This window comes from Alligator mississippiensis, chromosome 14 (assembly GCF_030867095.1).
Source record: "Alligator mississippiensis isolate rAllMis1 chromosome 14, rAllMis1, whole genome shotgun sequence".
Classification (NCBI taxonomy): domain Eukaryota; kingdom Metazoa; phylum Chordata; order Crocodylia; family Alligatoridae; genus Alligator; species Alligator mississippiensis.
The window spans coordinates 13983440-14002813 of record NC_081837.1 but is presented as its reverse complement, the minus strand read 5'-3'; the positions used below and the strand labels follow the sequence as shown (position 1 = coordinate 14002813).

The 19374-nt window shown below is 43.3% G+C and overlaps 1 protein-coding gene across 2 annotated transcripts in view; it reads left to right on the top strand.

Moving 5' to 3' along the window:
* SPNS2 (SPNS lysolipid transporter 2, sphingosine-1-phosphate) overlaps nucleotides 1–19374 on the top strand; it is a 164736-nt gene that overhangs the window by 111238 nt on the left and 34124 nt on the right. For both annotated transcript variants that reach the window (XR_009456460.1, XM_059717057.1), the window contains exons 4-9: nucleotides 386–537; nucleotides 2630–2696; nucleotides 6280–6422; nucleotides 7878–8030; nucleotides 9715–9904; nucleotides 15172–15237. Coding sequence is in view for 1 of the 2 variants with exons in the window: in XM_059717057.1 (XP_059573040.1) it covers nucleotides 386–537; nucleotides 2630–2696; nucleotides 6280–6422; nucleotides 7878–8030; nucleotides 9715–9904; nucleotides 15172–15237 (771 nt within the window). In the remaining variant the exon portion in view is untranslated. The remainder of the gene's footprint in view (nucleotides 1–385; nucleotides 538–2629; nucleotides 2697–6279; nucleotides 6423–7877; nucleotides 8031–9714; nucleotides 9905–15171; nucleotides 15238–19374) is intronic.

The following is a 19374-nucleotide window of genomic DNA, read 5'->3' as shown; positions in this document are numbered from 1 at the left end:
ACTCTACTCAACTCTGCCTTTCTAGTTAGCCACTAATTGCATGAGGTTGAAGCTCACCCTGAGAATGAAATGAGAATCTCGTTTCCCATTTTTTACCCAAAGTGGCTGCCAAAATATTTTTGCTAGTGAAAAACACAGAGGGATTAGACCATCTTCTGAGATGCACATTAGGAGAAGGATTTATTGCTTTTCATATGGATAAATCACTACAAACACATCACTGGAAAACCAATGGCAGCAGGCCGAGGGGAAAAGAGGGGCAAGTGTTACATTCTGGTCACATGGGGATACATTTTTCTTGCTGGACTGTTTCATTATCAACCACTTTGAAGGCTTGAAGATCAGGGTCATTTATTAATCTTTTTTTTTTTTCTTCTTCTCTTAGTACTTCTGGCTCCTTGTCCTCTCACGAGGTTTGGTTGGCATTGGTGAAGCCAGTTATTCCACCATCGCTCCCACCATCATAGGAGACCTTTTTACCAAAAACACCAGGACCCTCATGCTGTCCGTCTTCTACTTTGCGATCCCTCTGGGCAGGTAACCAACCCAATGCAGTTCTGACTGATCCTACATGGCTGACTTGTTTTGATTGGCTTTCTTTATATAGTGAAGGCTGCAGATTAGTGAGTAGAGGAGGAGCCAGTTAACCAGAAGAATTAGGTTTTGTTCCCAGTTCTGCCATAAACTCATGTGCAGTGTTAAGGCCCTTTTAGGGAATAAGTATGAAGTATTAGATATTATTAGCAAAGTGCAGTTTTGGAATAGCGACGGTATTGATTGTACAATTAATAAGACTAATGGTATGCTGATTCTCTTAACTGTTGATGCTTCTTGCCCATTTGTTGTATGGACCTAGTTGAGTCCTGCCAAATTCCTGTCAACTCTAGAGGATCATTTTTAATACTGGAAGATAAATTTTCAAAGGTGTGCAAGTGCAAGATTGAACATACATACTTTATAAGTTTCTGCTTTCCCAGAGCCTACTTAGTTGCCTTTCATATTTCAACCTATATGAAACTATGAAATGTGGCTCTGAGCAACTCTAGACACCATGGTAACTAAAACAGTAGTGGTCATACTATTTTAGTGCTTCTACTCTTGGACCTGCAACTGTGGGAACTATATATTTAAAAATTTAGTACAGAGAAGGCTGAATGCTCTAATGAACGTTTACGCTGAACCTTACACAGAGACATGGAGGAAAGCCAAGCCCATAGATTCCTGATGAATGTAACAGCCATATTCTGTCTTATAGTAATTATTTCCTCTGGCACTTTCTTTCATTTGAGTTCCCTTATCAGCCCAGTGCAGTATCTGATTGTTGGGACATGAGGGATTCTGTGTTTTTCTACAGTGCCTGACCCTGCATTGTGAGGTGGCAGACAGGGTGAGCTCATACAATTTGCATCCAGATTCCAGAGGTAGATGGCTTCCTGTGGAGAAGTAACTCAGTGAGTTCATTTCCAGAAGGGAAAACCTGGACAGCAGTGAACCCCATCAGTGTAGTAAAAAAACATCTGATTTGGGGTGGTAACACACTGATTAGCGATCAAGGCAGTTAACTTGAAGACAAAGCTTAAAAGCATTCCTTTGCTCTTCAGGAAAAAGAAATGGCCAAGTCCGTAACTCGATGGAAATAGCTGTTTCCTAAATGGCCCTGGGACAATGAGTGTTTGCGTAATGAATTCAGCTGAGTGATGGTTGGCAACATATCAATTCCTCCTGAAGACAAATGTGCTTAGTAATGGCATGCAGCTAGGAATGGACCCAAGTTCTTCAGTCTGGGTCTTAATTATCCCAAAGGCCAGCAGACTTGGACTCAGTGGTTTGGTCTGGGGACCTATTTTTGCAAATGGTCAGTACTGGAATCTTACTGAGTACTGCTCAGGTATCTATGTGGCTGTACAGGCTGTATAATAAAGGTGTCTCACAAGTTCCAATCCCCCTGTAGCATCCCTTGCAGCTTTAACCCAGGCAGGCTCCATGCTGAGTGCTGCATTTTCAAAAAAAACTCCAGCACTCAACTAGAACTGCCATTTATTTCCTGGACATTATTCAGCGTCACCAAGCAAAAAATCTGCTTGGTCCTCTGACCTCCCAGTGGGTTGATAGTGTTTTCTCATTCGGACTTTGCATGTTTTCTTTAAGCCTTGTCATATGAGGTTATGGTGTCTCTTGATGGGTATTTGGGGCTGCCTTCTATTAAATGGACAGTCAGTACATAAATGTTTAGATGCAGTATCAAGTTGGAAGGCATTTTTTTTTATTAATTCCAATCCTGGGTCCAAAATTCACATTAGGGCAGGGATAGGCAGAGTGTGGGAACTTGAGTGAGACAGATTTTGGCTCCTGAGGCTGTTTCAGCCTCTTATGAAGGGAAAAGCCTGGAGATAAGCATCTGAACTTCCACCAAATCTATATTTATTGGAACCAATTGTGCTATTAACAGTTAACACATTATGCATCTTTTCTGCTTCTAGTGCTGCTCATTTTTCACCCAACAGGAAAAGGGAAACTTCATAGAACCAACAGTTGACTGTGACTGTCTCTTCTGGATTTTAGTTTCTTTGAAAACAGCTGCACTTAAGATATTCTATTAAAACCTACTCTTTTCTCTGTTACTTTGCAGTGGTTTAGGGTACATCACTGGATCAAGTGTGAAGCAGGTAGCAGGAGACTGGCACTGGGCATTGCGGGTAAGCAGTTGTCTCAAGGTTCAGTAAACTGGCGCAAATATCCCTAGTAAATTAATGTGCACATTTACACGCACATGCATGTACATGCGCACGCACACACACACACACACAAACACCCCTCCTGATGAGGGGTGCCTCATGTGTACTGATGTACCTGAGTAGTGCCTGATGGTCACAATTTTCTTCCTCAGAACTTCCAGCTGTGCAGGTAGTCAAACCAATTCAAAATTTGATATTTTGGTGATTTGGTTCACCAAAATGTTCCTAAATGAACACAATTTTCCTTTTTTGGGGTGAAATTCCAGTCTTTTTCCCCAGCAGGACTTTAGATTTTGGAAACGTCTCGAAAGCACTAATAGCCAGGTATCTGTCTGTCTCTGTTTGCAGTCTTTGTCCCATTTCGTAAGAGGATGGTAGTGAAACTTGGTGGAACCCTGTCTCTTATGCAATGTAGTATAACAATACCTACTCAGGATCCAAACTTAACATGTCATGGCTAAAGGGAGAACAGGACTTCTAGACAAAGGGAAGATTAAAAATATTTTTATGGATATTCAGCACATGGAAGGTGAAAATTGTGAAGCCACTGGGACCAAAAAAAAGGTGGAAGCTATTGGCTTTTTATGTTTGTTTCCCACTCTGGGAGCAACAGACTTCTAATCATTTCATTATCAGTCAAGGGTGGTTTCTTAATGGGGTGGGGAAGAGGAGGCGGTGACCTTAAATCAATTCCACAGCCTTTCAGTCCCCTGCTATCAAGAAACTCTGCAGGAATGGCTTCCTGCTTTGAGGAAAAAACACTTTGTTTCAGTTTCCGTATGTTTTTCTGCCCTGAGATACTCTATTTCCTTCTATTTTAACCTCTTGGGACCTCGATAAATGTGTTGGAAAGATAATGTGCTACATACATAAAAATATGCACTCACACAAAAAGATGTCTTGAAAGAGTTGTCAGGAAGTGGCCCCGGAAAACTGCTTTTTGACCTTTGACAGTCAGGCCAGTATGAGGCTGAGCAAGAGGTTTTCTCGGGTGCTGGCATTCATGAAGGCAGTTCATTCCTTGGAGCTTGAGCCAACACCATTTATAACCACAGGTGTTGAAATATGCAGATTCCCTGCCTCAAATAAATCGTCCTTTTTATGATACCAGCTCTTCCCTGACTGTGACCAGGAAGCAAAGCCAATAAAGTCACCACGAACTATCCGTCAGCAGTTGGGAGAGCGAGGAACAGATTCCAACCATAAATGCTTAATGCAAAGAATTAAATTTAATGGTCTGAAGCCTCAGCCTAAAAAATTGGCTTCCTTATCTAACGGCAGAGATGCTTTAAAGTTGAAATTGGCTTGAACAGGAGCCAGCTCAAAGCATAATCAACACCAAAGCACCCCACTCTGCCGAACACGCTTCACTGAGATCTGGGCCAGCCCTCTGCACAGAAGCCAACAGTACCCCAATGGTTTGCCAGTGTCACTGGGTGCAGGAAGTTACCCTTTGCTTCCTTCCCTTCAATGAGGTCTCTGCTCTTTTACTGAAAAAGCTGTCAAGGCCACAGCTCTTCTTGGCCTAGGCTGCCTGGGGATTTGCCCCTCCAATGGGGCCATCGTCTTAGATGCAAACATTGCAACACATGGCCCTCTTTTGATCACCTGCCCATGCAAAGCATATGGAAATTATAAGGAGAAGTTAGTCTGTCCTAACCTAGTAGTGTGATGCAGTTGCTTACTACAAAGGAAAGGGGGACCTCCTGGGCCGCTGAATCCAGTCCCATGTATTTTGCAGGCAGTCATTTATCCAGAAAGGGTCCATAAATTCATCCTCTCCTAGCCATCTTTCGCACCATCGCCTCTGAGCACCCAGTGAAAAGAAACCATTCAGTTAGCCACACATAGGGGGCACCTATACATGTACATTGAGGCTGCTCCAATGCATTGGAGCAGAGTCGATTAATTGAATCTGCTAGAGCGCCGTAATTACCGCACTCCAGCAGACTCCAGTGTCATGTGTATCAGCATCCCTGCACTGAAAAATAGCAGCGGGGTCACTTCAAAGCTCATTTGAGCTTTTGTTAAAGCACCCCCCACTGCCATTTTTCAGTGCAGGGACGCTGATACACGTGACACTCCGGGACATTCCCCTACCCCCCAGCCTCCCAGAGCACGTGTAAAATGCCCAAAGAGCAAGAGAGACTAAGGCACTACCAGTGCTTTGACCACTGCTATGGTAAGGAACGAGTTAGGTTAAAATATTCTGAGATGCAACTCAGTAGAGCACGATACCAGTAACGATACCACTGTATCACTCTTCTGATCTCATTGGATCTGCTGAGCTGAAGGAGGCTAGGGTTAGTCTGTGCCTAGTCGGGAAACCCTACAGAGAACACCTAGAATTTGTTTGGTGGTTCTTCCATAGATGCTGCTCATCACTATACAGCCAATAATAATTTAAATGTGCCGGCAGAGCAGGAGGGGATGCTGTGCTCCTGGAAGAGCTGGACTCTTCAGATCCAAACAAACAAAGGTCTTGAAAAGTAATATTCATGAAAGGTCCCAAGGCACTTCAGTTTAGAGTTAGAAGTGTGATTCAACTTCTGAATCCTTTATTTTCTCCTATGGTTTTTACTGAAAGAGATACTTTCCTGTCTTGAAATGTTTGGGGCCTTTCCTCCAGGGAAAAAACATGTGGGACCTCCATCTCTGGGACATGTAATTTTGCACTGTGGGTGTAAATCAGATGCTATGAGGTGCGAGTCCTCAGGCTGATGCCTGTGATTGTTTTGGTTGGTCCAGAGTTTTTATGGGGTGTTTCACATATAGAAGAGGTGTCACTGGCCTTTTTTTGAAAATGCTTTGTTTAGCAGCACTGCTTCACCCTAGCGATGACTGAACATCGGTGGCAACAATGGGATCTGTGTTTGTGGCTTGGAAAGCACTAGAGGATCCTTTGGGAAATGCAGCCTTGTTGAGTGGTCAGATTAGTGGAGTGGGAATTGAGGGGCCAGGCCGCGGCGTGCTTCAGTATTCTTATCTGCTTTCTCCGCTTTTCAGCTTGAATATCACATGCATCTTGCTGCACCACAGCTTCAGCAAGCAGCTGCTGAAGGAAAAAAGGGATAGCTGAGGCATCCATGCAGGAAGGATGAGGCTGCTGTGAATGGATGCGACATTAGGATTGTGGTGGGGGACAAGGAGACCCCCAGCATCTGGAAACCTTTTTACTTTCCTGGCTCTTTGCCCCTAGACCATCTCTAAATGCTTCTGGAAATCAAGTCCTGCTGGGAGTTAGTTACCCAAGCACTGTGTCGCTGCAGAATTGTGTTAAGAAAAAACTGAATATAGCAGCTGTCCCACAGAAATTTACCACTTTCATGACAGCATCCCTATGGCTGGGGGTAACGGGAGTGAGCTAGGACAGCCTAGGGAATAATAGAGAAAGCAAGGAGAGGAGCAGATGCTGCAGTGTATGTAGAGGCTCTGACCGCTGAATCTGGTCACTGAAGCGAAACTAATGCAATCTGTTTCTTATTGACTAGTCAAGGCAACTGCTGCTGCCATCCTGTGCTAATGCCCAGATCCTTTCTTCCAGGTATCTCCACTGCTGGGTATGATCACAGGGACGCTCATCTTAATATTGGTACCTGCTGCTAAAAGAGGCAACGTTGAACAGCTGGGGGGACAGCTGAAGGCTAGGACCTCGTGGCTAAGAGATATGAAGGCATTGTTCAGAAAGTAAGAGACATGCTTCACCTCCCTGCCCTGTACGATTACCCAGTGGTGGGATCTGAGGAGCTGCAGAAGACCCGGGAAAGGAAATCACAGTTGTCTGTTCACTAGATAAGGATCCTACTTACAGGGTTTTGACCCCAATTTTGGATCAAAGCTTTCTAAGATTCAGATCCAAAATTTTGCTTTAGGATCCATAGGAAGTTCCCAGCAAGGCTGAGTGCAGGTGTGGAAACTTGAGAGTGGGCCTGCAGCAAACTCTGTTACCAGCTTTCAGATGCTCATACCCTTTATATTCCCTGGTGGGCACCAGGAGAAGAACCCCTTTCCCAAAGTGGAATTACATTAAAAACCAAAGGGAATTTTGCAGAGAAAAATCTATAAATGCCCACAAGCACTGAGGGGATGCATACACTTTTGCAGGTGTCCACATATTCCCACAGTTGCAGGTGACTGCATATCCTTTCAGGATCTCCTCATAGTTGACACAAGTGCACGTACCAAAGGCACACGCTTTCAGCTGTTTAGGGAGTTGCATTTGCTAACTTACTTTTCAGGGCTGAATATGAGTATATGCGCCCTTGTTGGCTAGTGCTGTCAGCCTCTGCTAGGACAGTGTTACAAGGGCTAGCAATTTATTTACAGCTGTCTTTGTTGTGTATCATATTTTTGGGTACCTGGTCATCAGTGATCCTCTACCATTCAGAGCTGGGATGTTCAGGTGGGAAACCTGGCGCTCTGAGCCAGAAAGCAGATAGCATTATAGCAGAGAGAGTGGCATTTGAGCAGTTGGTGTCCTGATGCCTAAGTGCTGAGTGTATGCTGAAAGCCTCCTATTTAGTGGTCATGTAGTGCTTTGAAACTATAAAATGGTGCCTCCAAGCTAGAAATTGCTACAACATGAGAAATTAGGAGTGCACCCTGGGCCTGATTCTCTATTGCTCTGCAGTCTGTTGTCACTGGACCCATGCAAAGCAAGTGCTAACCAAGACCAGCCTGGAGCCTGATGGGATTTTACACCTGCGTTGTACAGATGGAAGTGCCTGCAGAGAAGAGAACTAGACCTTGTAGACTAGGGGCAATGCTTTAACCAGAGTGACAAAGCAGCATTATGTGGCACAGAAAAAACCACAGCACAGTGGTCGCTGCAGGCAGGTGACCTCCCAGCTACTGATCCTCTGGGAGCCTGCAAGAAGTGTGCCACAAGAGCCCACCCTCTCTAGAGGACGATGCAGCCTTTCCCAGGAAGCACTGTTGTGTGTTGTCAAAGCTCACTTCAGTGGCTAGGCTAACAATCCTCACCTAGCTGTTGGGGTACTGGCGTAAGGGGTTTGGGTTGAAGTGCTGCTGTTTTCAGTATTCCTGAGGCACCTGTGGCTCTTGCTCCTTCAGGGTCTCTGCAAAACTAAAGCAGCTGTGAAGCTAAATCTCCTCTTGGCTTTGCCTCTTCCATCTCCCCAGCCGCAGCTATGTGTTCTCGTCACTGGCCACCTCAGCCGTCTCCTTCGCCACAGGGGCGCTGGGCATGTGGATCCCCCTCTACCTTCACAGAGCACAGGTGGTGCAGAAGACAGTGGAGACCTGCAGTTCCCAGCCCTGTAGCACCAAGGACAGGTGAGGCTCATCTGCTGTTTTGGAGAGTGGCTGTCTTACTTGGGGAAATGTGAAAACCCCAGGGATCTTGATGTAAGAGAGTGAGATACAGTTACAAGGATTCCTGTAACTTCTCCTGGCCCTCTGCAACATGGAATCACTGGAGTTTAAGTTCAGGATTCATATCCCTTTCAGCATGAACCTGTTGTGAGGCCAGAATAGGCAACCAGGAAGGTTGAGGAAGAAGAGGTGGCTTTGCAGCAGAGGCACAGGACAGGGAAACAAGAGGTCTGAATGCTTTACTGTCCCTGCCACTGATCCCTAGCATGGTGTTGAGCAGGATCAAGGGTTCTCTGTATTGACTTCCCAGCCTGTAAGATGTCAGTCACACTACTTTCACAAGAGAGTTTTGATTGATTCACACTGAGAAAAGCACTTTCAGATCTTTGAATGGCATGTGACCTGCTGTGATGTCAGAAGCACCATGTTGGCTCTTGCTCTAAGATTGAGTGGAAGATGGTTGCAGTAGGGATGCTGTTTACAAAGGCTGCAGGAGGATGGGCTAGCATGAGGAGCCTGCCATTTGGCATGGGGAGGCCAAAGCTCAGGTCTCCAGTTAGTTCCTCTCCCCGGGGGCTGGCAGGAAGTTAGGGTTTTGCCCTGTGCAACATCTTCCATTAATGGGTTACAAAAAAAGAATAGTTGGTTGCATCAGTAGTCACTGCACTACATGATCTTTATGGGTGGGAGAGACCTCAGACTTACTACGAAACATTGGAAATTGACTTTCCTATTGTTCCTTTATTTGAAAGTTCTTCATCTAAAAATTGTTCCCATCTTCATCTTTAATATTCCTGCAGTGCTGACCTGGGGACGTGGAAGAGATGAGGGGGAGGTCTGCGGGTAACAAGCTGAATAAACCTCTGTGCCGTATCCTGTAGGAGCTTAATGCTGAAGCGTGTTAGTAAATCCCTAAGCATTCTGTAGATGTAATTATCTTTCAGTTACCAATAACATGCTGCCTCTCCTGAAGCAAAACATGGTATTTGGGAAGAATGCTGCGGAAGTGGATAGCTGCAGTGGGAAATGGGTAGGAAAGATAGTCCACTTCTAGCCTAACACAAACACTGACCAAGAAAGGATTTTGTTTCCTTGCAAAAGGTTTTGATGAAAGCATGGTTTTGTTTCTCATGCGTGTCAACTCCTTTTTATCTTTCCCAAATCCTTTGCATCCACTGAGAATTTGATCAGTTTTTCAATGAAAACCTAATCGTGTTTCATGTCCCCTTCAATAATGTAAAGTCAAAAATGTTTTATTTGAATAATTTTGACCAGTTCTAGTTACTACTCCTCATGTTCATGCAAACTGCCATGCAGTTTTAATGGCCTGAGGTTCCTGCTTCCCTAACTTTGCATTAAATTATTTAAGGGTGGTCCCCCTGGAGACCTTTGAGCTAGTAGGTTTTACTACCCTTGATGTGTGCACACTGGGTAATGAAGGAGAGTGAGAGCTGTGATGAAACGTGACAGTAGAGGAGGAATACGAGGTTTGGACCCTGTGGGCATTGCCCATGCAGTACATGATTCAAAGCTCTAGCACTCTTTTCAGAGCTGAGTTCCTCTGGGGTTTCTCTGTTTGTTTGTAAAATGTTTCCATTTTAGTGCAAAACTCTACAGCTAACTCTCAATGTTTTGTTTTTAATAGTTTGATCTTTGGAGCAATCACATGCTTCACAGGCTTTCTGGGTGTGATCACAGGGGCTGGTGCAACCAAATGGTGCCGCTTAAAAACACAACGAGCTGATCCTCTCGTCTGTGCTGTGGGCATGCTGGGTTCGGCCATCTTCATCTGTCTGATCTTCGTCGCTGCTAAGAGCAGTATTGTGGGAGCCTATGTAAGTATGGTCCACAGTGAAAACTGTGAATGGGCAGGGACCATCTTGCAGGTCCAGCCTGACACCAAACCTTCTAGGAAGGAAGCAGTGTTCATCCTTGCACAGTCTGGGACTGTGACACTGGTCTTGTGCTTTCCTCTCTTTTTGATGCTCTCTTTTCTCGTTGCCATTCTGTAAACACATTGAGAGACAAGACTGCTTTTCCCAGTGCTCCCCTTCCCCATTAGAAACTCACCAAGTCAGACTACGTGAGATTCTGGGGCTTAAGTTTATCATGGACAAAAAGTCATACGTCCCCCTCTTTGTTTAGTTTTGACCACTTAAGGGACTATTGTCCTTGTCCAGCATTTTGATGTAGGCAAATATGAGATCTCCCTTTATCATAGGAGGGCTGTAATTGCAGCATGGCACATGGTAGTTACAGTACAATTACACTCTGGCACACATTTTGTTGCTTGTAATTACTATACTATTAACTCACATAACTGAACCACTTTCTGGATTACTGGGAATCATTACAGTGTGAATACAATGTGTTATTAATTGTATTACCATAGTAGTCAGGAGCCCCTGTCAATGACCAAACCCTCGCATTTTATGCTGTACAAACATGAAAAAGATGGTCTTTTCTCCAGAAAGCCTATAATCTAAATTTACAAAAAGAGACAGAAGAGCACAAGAAAACTTTTGACAGAGTGCATGATAACGCCACCATTGGGGAATCTTGGTTGGGTGAACCAGTGGAGTAGTTGGGTGAACCACAGTGAAAAGTATTTGATTATATGGTGAATGCAGAAAGAGTATGACCAGATACATTTCATATGGGAACCTGAAAAAAATTGAAAGTTTTGCCTTTCCCTTTTATTTTCATTCTCCACGATCATAGAATCATAGAAAATTAGGGTTGGAAGGGACCTCACGGGGTCATCTAGTCCATCCCCCTGCTCGAAGCAGGATCATCCCCAACTAGATTGGGCTTTTTTTTCCAGCCCAACCGTGCCTAGGCTGGCTTACAAGAGACTCCCCTTTGCAATCCAGCCCCAGGTCTGGATCTCACATTTTACACCAGAAAATCAAAATTCAATTCCATGAAGCCCAATCCTGGCTCTACTGAATGTTCAACTCTGTGCTTTCTTATACAGGGCAGAGATGGTGTGCTTCTGAGAGGCAGTGTGGGAGAACAGGAGTAGGGCCATTTGGGAGTCCTCATCTCAGAGAATCCCAGCATTTTGCTTCTCCTGCCCATAGCAGGTCGATGCAGTGATTCAGGCCTCCTGTTTTAAGTGAAATGGGCAAAGATGCAAAATAGCCATTTCTAGTCCACATAGATCCCTTAGCACTAAAGTTAACTGGCCTTGATTTGTGTGTGCTGGGGCTGCTGTCACTGTCTTTATATGCTTAGAGAAGAAAGTTTAAAAATAAAAAATCCACAGCAGCCCCTTAAAGAAGAATCAGAAAGAAATGCAATTCATGGGAACAATCTTTGGTGCAGTGAGCAACAGAAAAATGACCATGCCAGGGTGCTTGGAAGAGCATGTTCTGGAATGGCAAAGCATTCACCTTTTTTTATTTTTAGCTGGCTCTAAATGATGATTTCTGACACCTCCCTCTACCTGCCCCTAATTTTAATTCCTTAATGCACACAGACCCATTTTTCCTATCTCCCGTACCTGAAGCAGGGGGGAGAGATTAAACTGACTGTGTTGTTGTGTGTTGATTCTCCTCTTTTCATGCAAAAAACTTCCCTTTCCAATCTTCAAAGATTTTTCTCCAAACATTTCTAACAAAGGGTGATCAAATATTATGCATTCTTTGATCCCATTTTAATAATTTCCTAGTTGTTTAATCTCTTGAGAGTGCTACTTTTAATCATATTTCTGTGTAGCCTTTTTGTACATTGCCACATGTCTATACAAGGATGGATGGAATTATTAAAACATTCTAAAACCAGTTAATTTTACAAACCTATAAAGAGTGAATATGTTAGCTGGTCACTGAGCGAAGTTGCCGAAGTCATATCTGTGTATGGAACAAAAGTAAAGGATGCAGCATTGCTTGTATTGCTGTTGTGTTTCTTCAGGTAGGTGTTAACAGTTAATGCTGCCTACCCCATTGCCCTGGATGTTACAGCTCCATCTCACTTCAGTCTTAGTGCTTGTAGAGCAGTGATAAAATATTAGAGATTGTCTTCTAGCTAAAGCACTGATTTGGTAGCTAGGAAATGGGAGTTCTGTCCATAATTGGCACAGCATCTCTGTGTGACTGTGAGCAAGTTGCAGCCCAATCTTGCAGATACAGCAGGTGGCAGCTCTGTCCCAGACCCAGGGCCATCCCTAGCCCTTACTAGGTTCAAGACCCGGGGCTATCTGGTGTGAATCTGACAATCTGCTGATCGTTGGCCTCAGACCCAGAGAGTTGCAGTCTGGTCTGAGATCCCAAGCTGTCTGGGGCTGAGTCCAACAATCAGCCGATTGCTGGTTGGGCTTCTCCAGGACAGGCCTGGGACTCCCCAGCTGCCTACGTGGTTTTTAGAAGTACCAGGAACCCTGGGGCCCCAGGACTGGAGAGCCTCTCTCCCATCCCATGGTCTCCATCCTCGAGGATGTCTAAAAACCATGTGTTCAGCCTGGCTTTCTGCAACCCAGCATTTTAAAGTGCCTTGCTGTGCAAGCTCTGGGGCCATGTGAAAGCAGGGGCTGTGGCCAGAGCCTGTGCTGATAAACTAGTGAGCAAAAAAAGAGCTCGCTGCACAGTTGAAGGGAGGTGTTACTATACCTCTGCACCCCCCCAGATCTGCCGTGATAAACAGTGATGCATACCATATATAGATAAAGGTGTGTGTGTGTGTGTGTGTGTGTGTGTGTGTGTGTATAAAAAAATAAAAATATATGTGTGTATATATATATATATATATATATATATATATATATATATATGTATATATATATATATATATAGTGTGTGTGTGTGTGTGTATAAAAAAATAAAAAATATATAGTGTGTGTATAAAAAAATAAAAATATATGTGTGTGTGTATATATATATATATAGTGTGTGTGTGTGTGTGTATAAAAAAATAAAAAATATATAGTGTGTGTATAAAAAAATAAAAATATATGTGTGTGTGTATATATATATATATATATATATATAGTGTGTGTGTGTGTGTGTGTGTGTGTATAAAAAAATAAAAAATATATGTATATATATAGTGTGTGTGTGTATAAAAAAATAAAGATATATGTGTGTATATATATATATTGTGTGTGTGTATATATACACACACATATAAAAATAAAGATATATGTATATGTCAATATCTATCTGGATACAGGCTATGTCTGCACTCCAGTGGTGGTGTGCTGGCAAGCTCCAATATCAACCATAATAAAGCCAGGGCAGCACAGGCTTCAGGGCAGGTTCAGCAGGCCCTTCTGGGACCCTAAAATGACCTGTCACATCTTTATAGTTATTGGTGTCTGAGCTAGCTCTGACATGCCTACATGTGATACAGTTGCATATTAGGCCTACCCATGGGCACAGAGTGGAGAAGCATCCAGGAACTCTATGGCAGAAGAGATGAGCACGTTGTAGGAACCAGCGGTAGACTTGAGAATTCATAGCTCATCAACTGTGCTACGGGAACTGGCCCAGACACCGTAATAGAGGAAGTGGGATCAGTCACAAAGCTGGTGGGGAGTGGGGGAGTAGATAAAGCTGATTTTAGAAACAAATGAAGGAAGCTTTCCATCCATGCCTGCTAAGACTTGCTAAATAAGGCAAGCTGTTCCCGGCAGTGACCAGCTAGTCAGAGAAATTCAGGGAACCTAAACCATTGTACAATCAAAACACATGCCATGGTCACCTTAGAACCAGAATACGATATACCCCTTTCTCCGTGTCCCCCAACTCCCTCCCACCAAAAAAATGTGTGTACAACATGAACAAGGCAGATGAGCACTGTGGTTCCACTGGGCATGTTGCCAAACCTTTCCTTCCTTCCTGGAGACCAGCACAACTCAAGGGACAGTGCAAAACAGTACACTTCCAAAGTATCACTGCAGAGCCAAGTGCACCTTGCAATATTTACAGTTTTGGACTGCATCTAAGGCAGTGAAGACTGTGTTTGTGCGTCGAAAATATTGAGGCAGTTAGAAGATGAATTTGCACCAGACCTAAGAGCACACAGATGAACTGAATTTAGAAATACATTGTTGGCTTCAGCCTCCATAGTGATCGGTCCATCTCTTAGCACTGAATGTAGTGTTTTAGGTGTCATATCAAAAGCCAAGTGGTTGGACAAAACAAAATGAGCTTTTTTTTTGTGATACCCTAGCATGTGTCTGCTTCCCTCTCTGAATAGAAAGCCAGTCTATCAGCTTATCCAAAGGACATGTTGTCTACAAACCATGTACTGAGCAGTACATGTACATAGGTAGATGCTTGTGTGTCAGCATTGAATTGTGATATATAACATTGCACAAATGTACAGTTAAAACAATGGTACAAAGCTGAATTATAAATAACTGGCTCCTTCCTTTGTGCGAGAGGCAGGAACTCTCCCCAAGACATTCCTGCCTTGTTTCTTTTGTGTGCAAGAAAATCTGGGTATAGTCTCTTGACCATTGACCCAAGGACTGAATTGGCTATAGAGCTTAAAGCCCTAGTTCTGCACAGAAAGTGTTGAAGTGCTCTGTTGAGTGGTCTGGGTCTACGTAATTATGTGGTTAGTTCTCTGATGAACCGGTGCCTAAATTATTACTACAGACTCCAAAATTTGTCCTCGAGAGGAGGGACAGTGATCTATATGGCAAGGGAACCTTGCCTTCCCACTGCCATACCTCTTCTGTGGTTGGTTAGAGGAAAGTCATCCTCAGTTTGCTAGTTAAGACTCAACTAGTTACTAGTAATGAGCTTAATGTGGACTTTGTACCTTTTCTGACTTGCTGATTGGCTTTTTGAGACTGCATTTTTAAATGTAAAATCCACTGAAGATATCTGTTCACTTTGGATCTGTTATGTTAAACTACCACTCACAACATTGGCCTTTCATTCATCAATTTTCTAGAATGTAAACCATGTTTGTGAACAAAGATGTAATCTGAGCCCTCAGAGGTTAGCTAAAAATGTATAGATTCTTTCTTTTTTTTAACATTTAGCATATTAACTGGGGATTCATGGACAGGGCAGAAAAGCTTCTGGCAGCTCATTTCTCCTGCCTTTGCTTGCCAGTGAATAAATCTTTTTTCTGTGTTTTGTTATGACAGATTTGCATTTTTATCGGTGAAACTCTTCTGTTTTCAAACTGGGCTATCACAGCAGACATACTGATGGTGAGTCTCTATTAACAATGCATTTTTCCTTTGGGATGGGGTGGGGGTGGTGTTAAAGCAGCTTTTCAAATTGCTATGGAAAACAGATGCATGTCCACAACAGCCTTTCAATGCTACCCTTTAACTCTTGCCTGCTATTGCCTTTTCCACTGAGAAAGAGAGAAGCATCCTTCTCTATCTTTGTTTTGAACATCAGTTGTTACATTGAACAACCGCAGAATCCAAATGGTGCCCTGAAATCCAAAGGAACTGTACAGCCATCCTGTGTGTGGAGCTCAGCGAGCATTGAGGAATAGGCTTCCTTTGGGTTTTATTTTTGACAACCACAGTTCCCATTGGCTTTAATGTGGTCTGGGAAATCACTTTCTTTCCTTTCTCCCACATCCAAAGCCCACTGTTTCTCTCTCTTCTGGCTTTGCCCCAGAAAACCTGCCATTCAACACATGCACAATAGGAAACTACCCTTGGGAAAGGACAGAGGAAAAGAAAGTCCAAAGAATTTTTTAACACCCTTCTGTTTTAAGGGGAAGCCATCAAGGTTTATTCACATCATGTTCCTGATCTTCCATTTTTTCTCTGTCTAAAGCATGTTCTGCCTTTCTGATCAGAAGACTAATCTCGACCACTGGCTTCTCTGGTGAAATGGTCTGTTTTCCCGGTATAACTTTTTGTGCATTTGTAGTCCCATCCATCTGAGGATCTCCAAGCATTTCAGAGATGCTGATTCTTGCAAGTACCACTCTACAGCTGTTATTAATAGGTCCTTTTTACAGATGGGCAAACTGAGGCATAGAGAGATCACAGTGTTCTCTGAAAGTCACATGGTGAATCTATGTAGAGCTGCAAACAGCCTAGGCCTATGCTTACATCTTGAGGCAACTCACTCCATCCCAGGAACAGCCCTCATTTTTCTTTCACTTAGGTTTATTTCCCACCAGTACTAAACCCCTTTGACTTCTGTGCAGCTATTTTTTTTTTATTTACACACATTTAAATAAGAAGAAAATCTGGCTCAGTATTTCTAAGGTGTAAGGCTCTGATTAAGCCAAGACCTTCAGCTTGTGCTTGCATTCTCTGCTGAATACTTAAGCGCACGTCTGTCTACCTAAGGTACTTCTATGGTATTCCTAACTGTCATGCATGAGAATCTCCAAATCTGTGATGAATGTATCCTGCCAACATCCCTGTGAGGCATGGGAAGTGCCGATTTCCACTTTTGCAGAGAGGGAACCGAGACTCGGAGAAATCTGAGCGATGTCTTTTCTGCAGTTGCTGCTGCTTATTTAGACGTTGCTTTAAGTTAGCTGTCAGGGCAGCTGTAGCAGCATGAAACACTGCACAGGCTGAGATGCTGCTCAGGTATCTGTATCCAATGCTAAGTTCTTTGCTGCTACTGGAGCCTGAGCTGGCAGGTTTAAAGCTATCTGAGGCAAGTTTACTGTGGCTGTAGTCACAGCAGTGACTGCAGTATAGCTATGCCCCAAGTTACTTGGTCAAGGTCACCCAAGACATCTATAGCAGATAAGCAGAATGAATTCTAGCCTTGAGCACGTCATCCTTTCCCTAAATGCTGGGTGAAATTGGAAAATAAAGGACCTGATCCTGCTTCCATCTTGATTACTTGGGATTTTCACATTGCTCTCAATGGGTTTTGTAAGATCCTTTGACTCTTTTTAAGGTTTTATAGTGTATGCAGATTCCTCATGTGCTTGGGATTATATATTCAGTTTGGTTTTGCAGGGATGCTGCTGTCACTTCTACTAGTGAAAAAACCCAAAGAATGAGTTAGAAATGCTTTCTAAGTTCCAATTTAAAAATAAAGCAGAAACTAAATGAGGTGCATGAGAGGGCACAAAATCATACCAAAAATGGATTTTTAATCATTGGCATCGACTTTTTAACCAGACTTTCATTTATGTATCTAGACAAATGGTCTGACCGTAATATACAGTAGTGTCCCTGCTTAATACGTTATCAGCATGAGCAAGTCTGTAAAAACACTATACAAATAAATGTAAACATCCATTCGATCAATGCAAGCACATAAATAGTTGGCCAGAAGTGCATTTACATTACACATGGGGCTAGAGAGGATGTGTAGTCAGACAGTAGGTGAGAGCTAGGATTATAACTGATTTTTTTTCAGACAGCTTCATAATAGTCCTGTCCAGCAGAGAGGTGTGTTAATGTTCCAGCCAGGATGCACTTTAAATGGTAATCAGGAGGAATTAACTTGCAATACATTTATTGACGTAAAAGGAAGAACACTTTGCAGGCCTGTAGCACCTTCAGACTGAGACTCTCAGAGCATTTTACAGACATTAAGAACTGAAGCTTCACAACATCCTTCTAATGCACATAAATGTTATACATAAAAAGAAGGGAAACTGAGGCTCAAAGAAAAAAGATGTTTTCCAGAAGCTCTCAGCATTGGTCTAACTCTGCTCCCACTGAAGTCCATGGGAATTTCTCTCCAACTTCAGTGGTAGAATTAGGCTAACAGTTAGGGCTTTTGAAAAGGATTTACAGATCTCATGACTGCCTAAGGGTCCAATCCTCTGAGTTGCAGAACGGCTCACCAGTGTGGGCAGGCTCAGGTGCCAAATTCCCTGGCAGTGCTGGGACATTTGCTTATTATTTTAATATTTAAATGTTGTCTCTTGTAAGCTCACTCCCTGCATTGCTTGCCCTACTGCTCTCATGGATTTAGCTGGCCTGTGAAAGACCATAGTGAGTTGGATATGACAGACCCTCTGTGCTGCAGGATTGTTTGTGCTTTGTTGTCTGGGGTTCTGAAAGGCTGATATTTATTCCAAGAGCAGATTTTCACAAAATAAATCTTATTCTCCTGGGTGCAACTCTCCAAATCTCCATCAAGGCACGTGCTTGAGCGATGGCGCTGGGGGGACTTCTTACAGAGGATACTAATTATGAAACATATTTTATCTGCCAGATTTGCAAATTGGTCTCAAAGTCACCTGAACCCCAAAGTAGCATTAAAACTGCCTTGTAACATCAGTAATGAATGAACTGCAGTGCATCAGACAGCAGGAAGAAAGGTGGCTTCCTGCCACTGAGAAGCTGCATGCTTTCAACCACAGGTGATACCAGGGAGTGCTCGGCACTGTCTGGTCCTAAAAGCATTTCTCCCCCATGCCAGCTTTTAGGAATAGAGAAGGTTGGTACTGTCTTGGTAATTTTCCTGTGCAAGATCCAGTGTCAATGGCTAAGTGAGGGGTTAGCTACTGAACCCCAGGCCATGCAAAAATTAATGGGTCTCTTACAGAGAAGACCAATTCTCCATGTTTACCTTGTCAAAATGCTTCCTATATTTTTTTGGCAGTTTTTTCCTAAAACAGCCCAGTGATGCCTATAGGGAAGTGCAGCCTCTAATTAATGCTGTAGATCCAACTGTTGTCTTCAGGTTTGAAACAGGTGTAAAATGACTGGGATATATATCACTGCAACAAATACAGTATGAATGCATATAGATATCACAGCTGCTTTGCTCCAGCCATCAAAATTAGTAGCAGAGGCGGTCTGTGATGGATGAGGTTCCCTAGAGTCAGATTAAGTGAAGATGTAGAATAAGTATATGCAGTTGTACAGACCTATCTTGGAAAAGGCCAACAAAGCTCTGATCATAGAGAACCTACCTAGAGGCATTCTCACTGCTTTGGAGTGTATCCCAAAGTCGTCTTCAGTGCTATTTGGAAGGACTGCCTGCCCTTCCTCCTTCACCACTTCTTCAAGTCTTTATAGCTGGATGCAAGTAAAATATTGGCAGTCCATCAAGTGAGAGCAAGGTGGGAACATCTGAATGTGGAAGTAGCATTGTTCAGAAACAGCTTTGGCTACCCATGCAATCTAGGCTCCTCAGACCTCCTTACAAATCACATTATTTATGTTCTTGGAATTGGTTGGGAGGTGGGGATCTGCACTAAAAGACAGCATGTATGCGTTTCTCAGCCCTCGGGGTAAATATCTTAAGTTTTGTTCCCTGGCCATGTCTAGCCAGTTTCCAGTACTTTTTTGCTTGCAATCTAAATAAGCAGACGTTATTTTTCCATTGTATTTTTCTTAGTCTTTTGGGTTCATTCCAAAGCGCCCTGAAGTCAAGGGAAGAAACTACCGCTG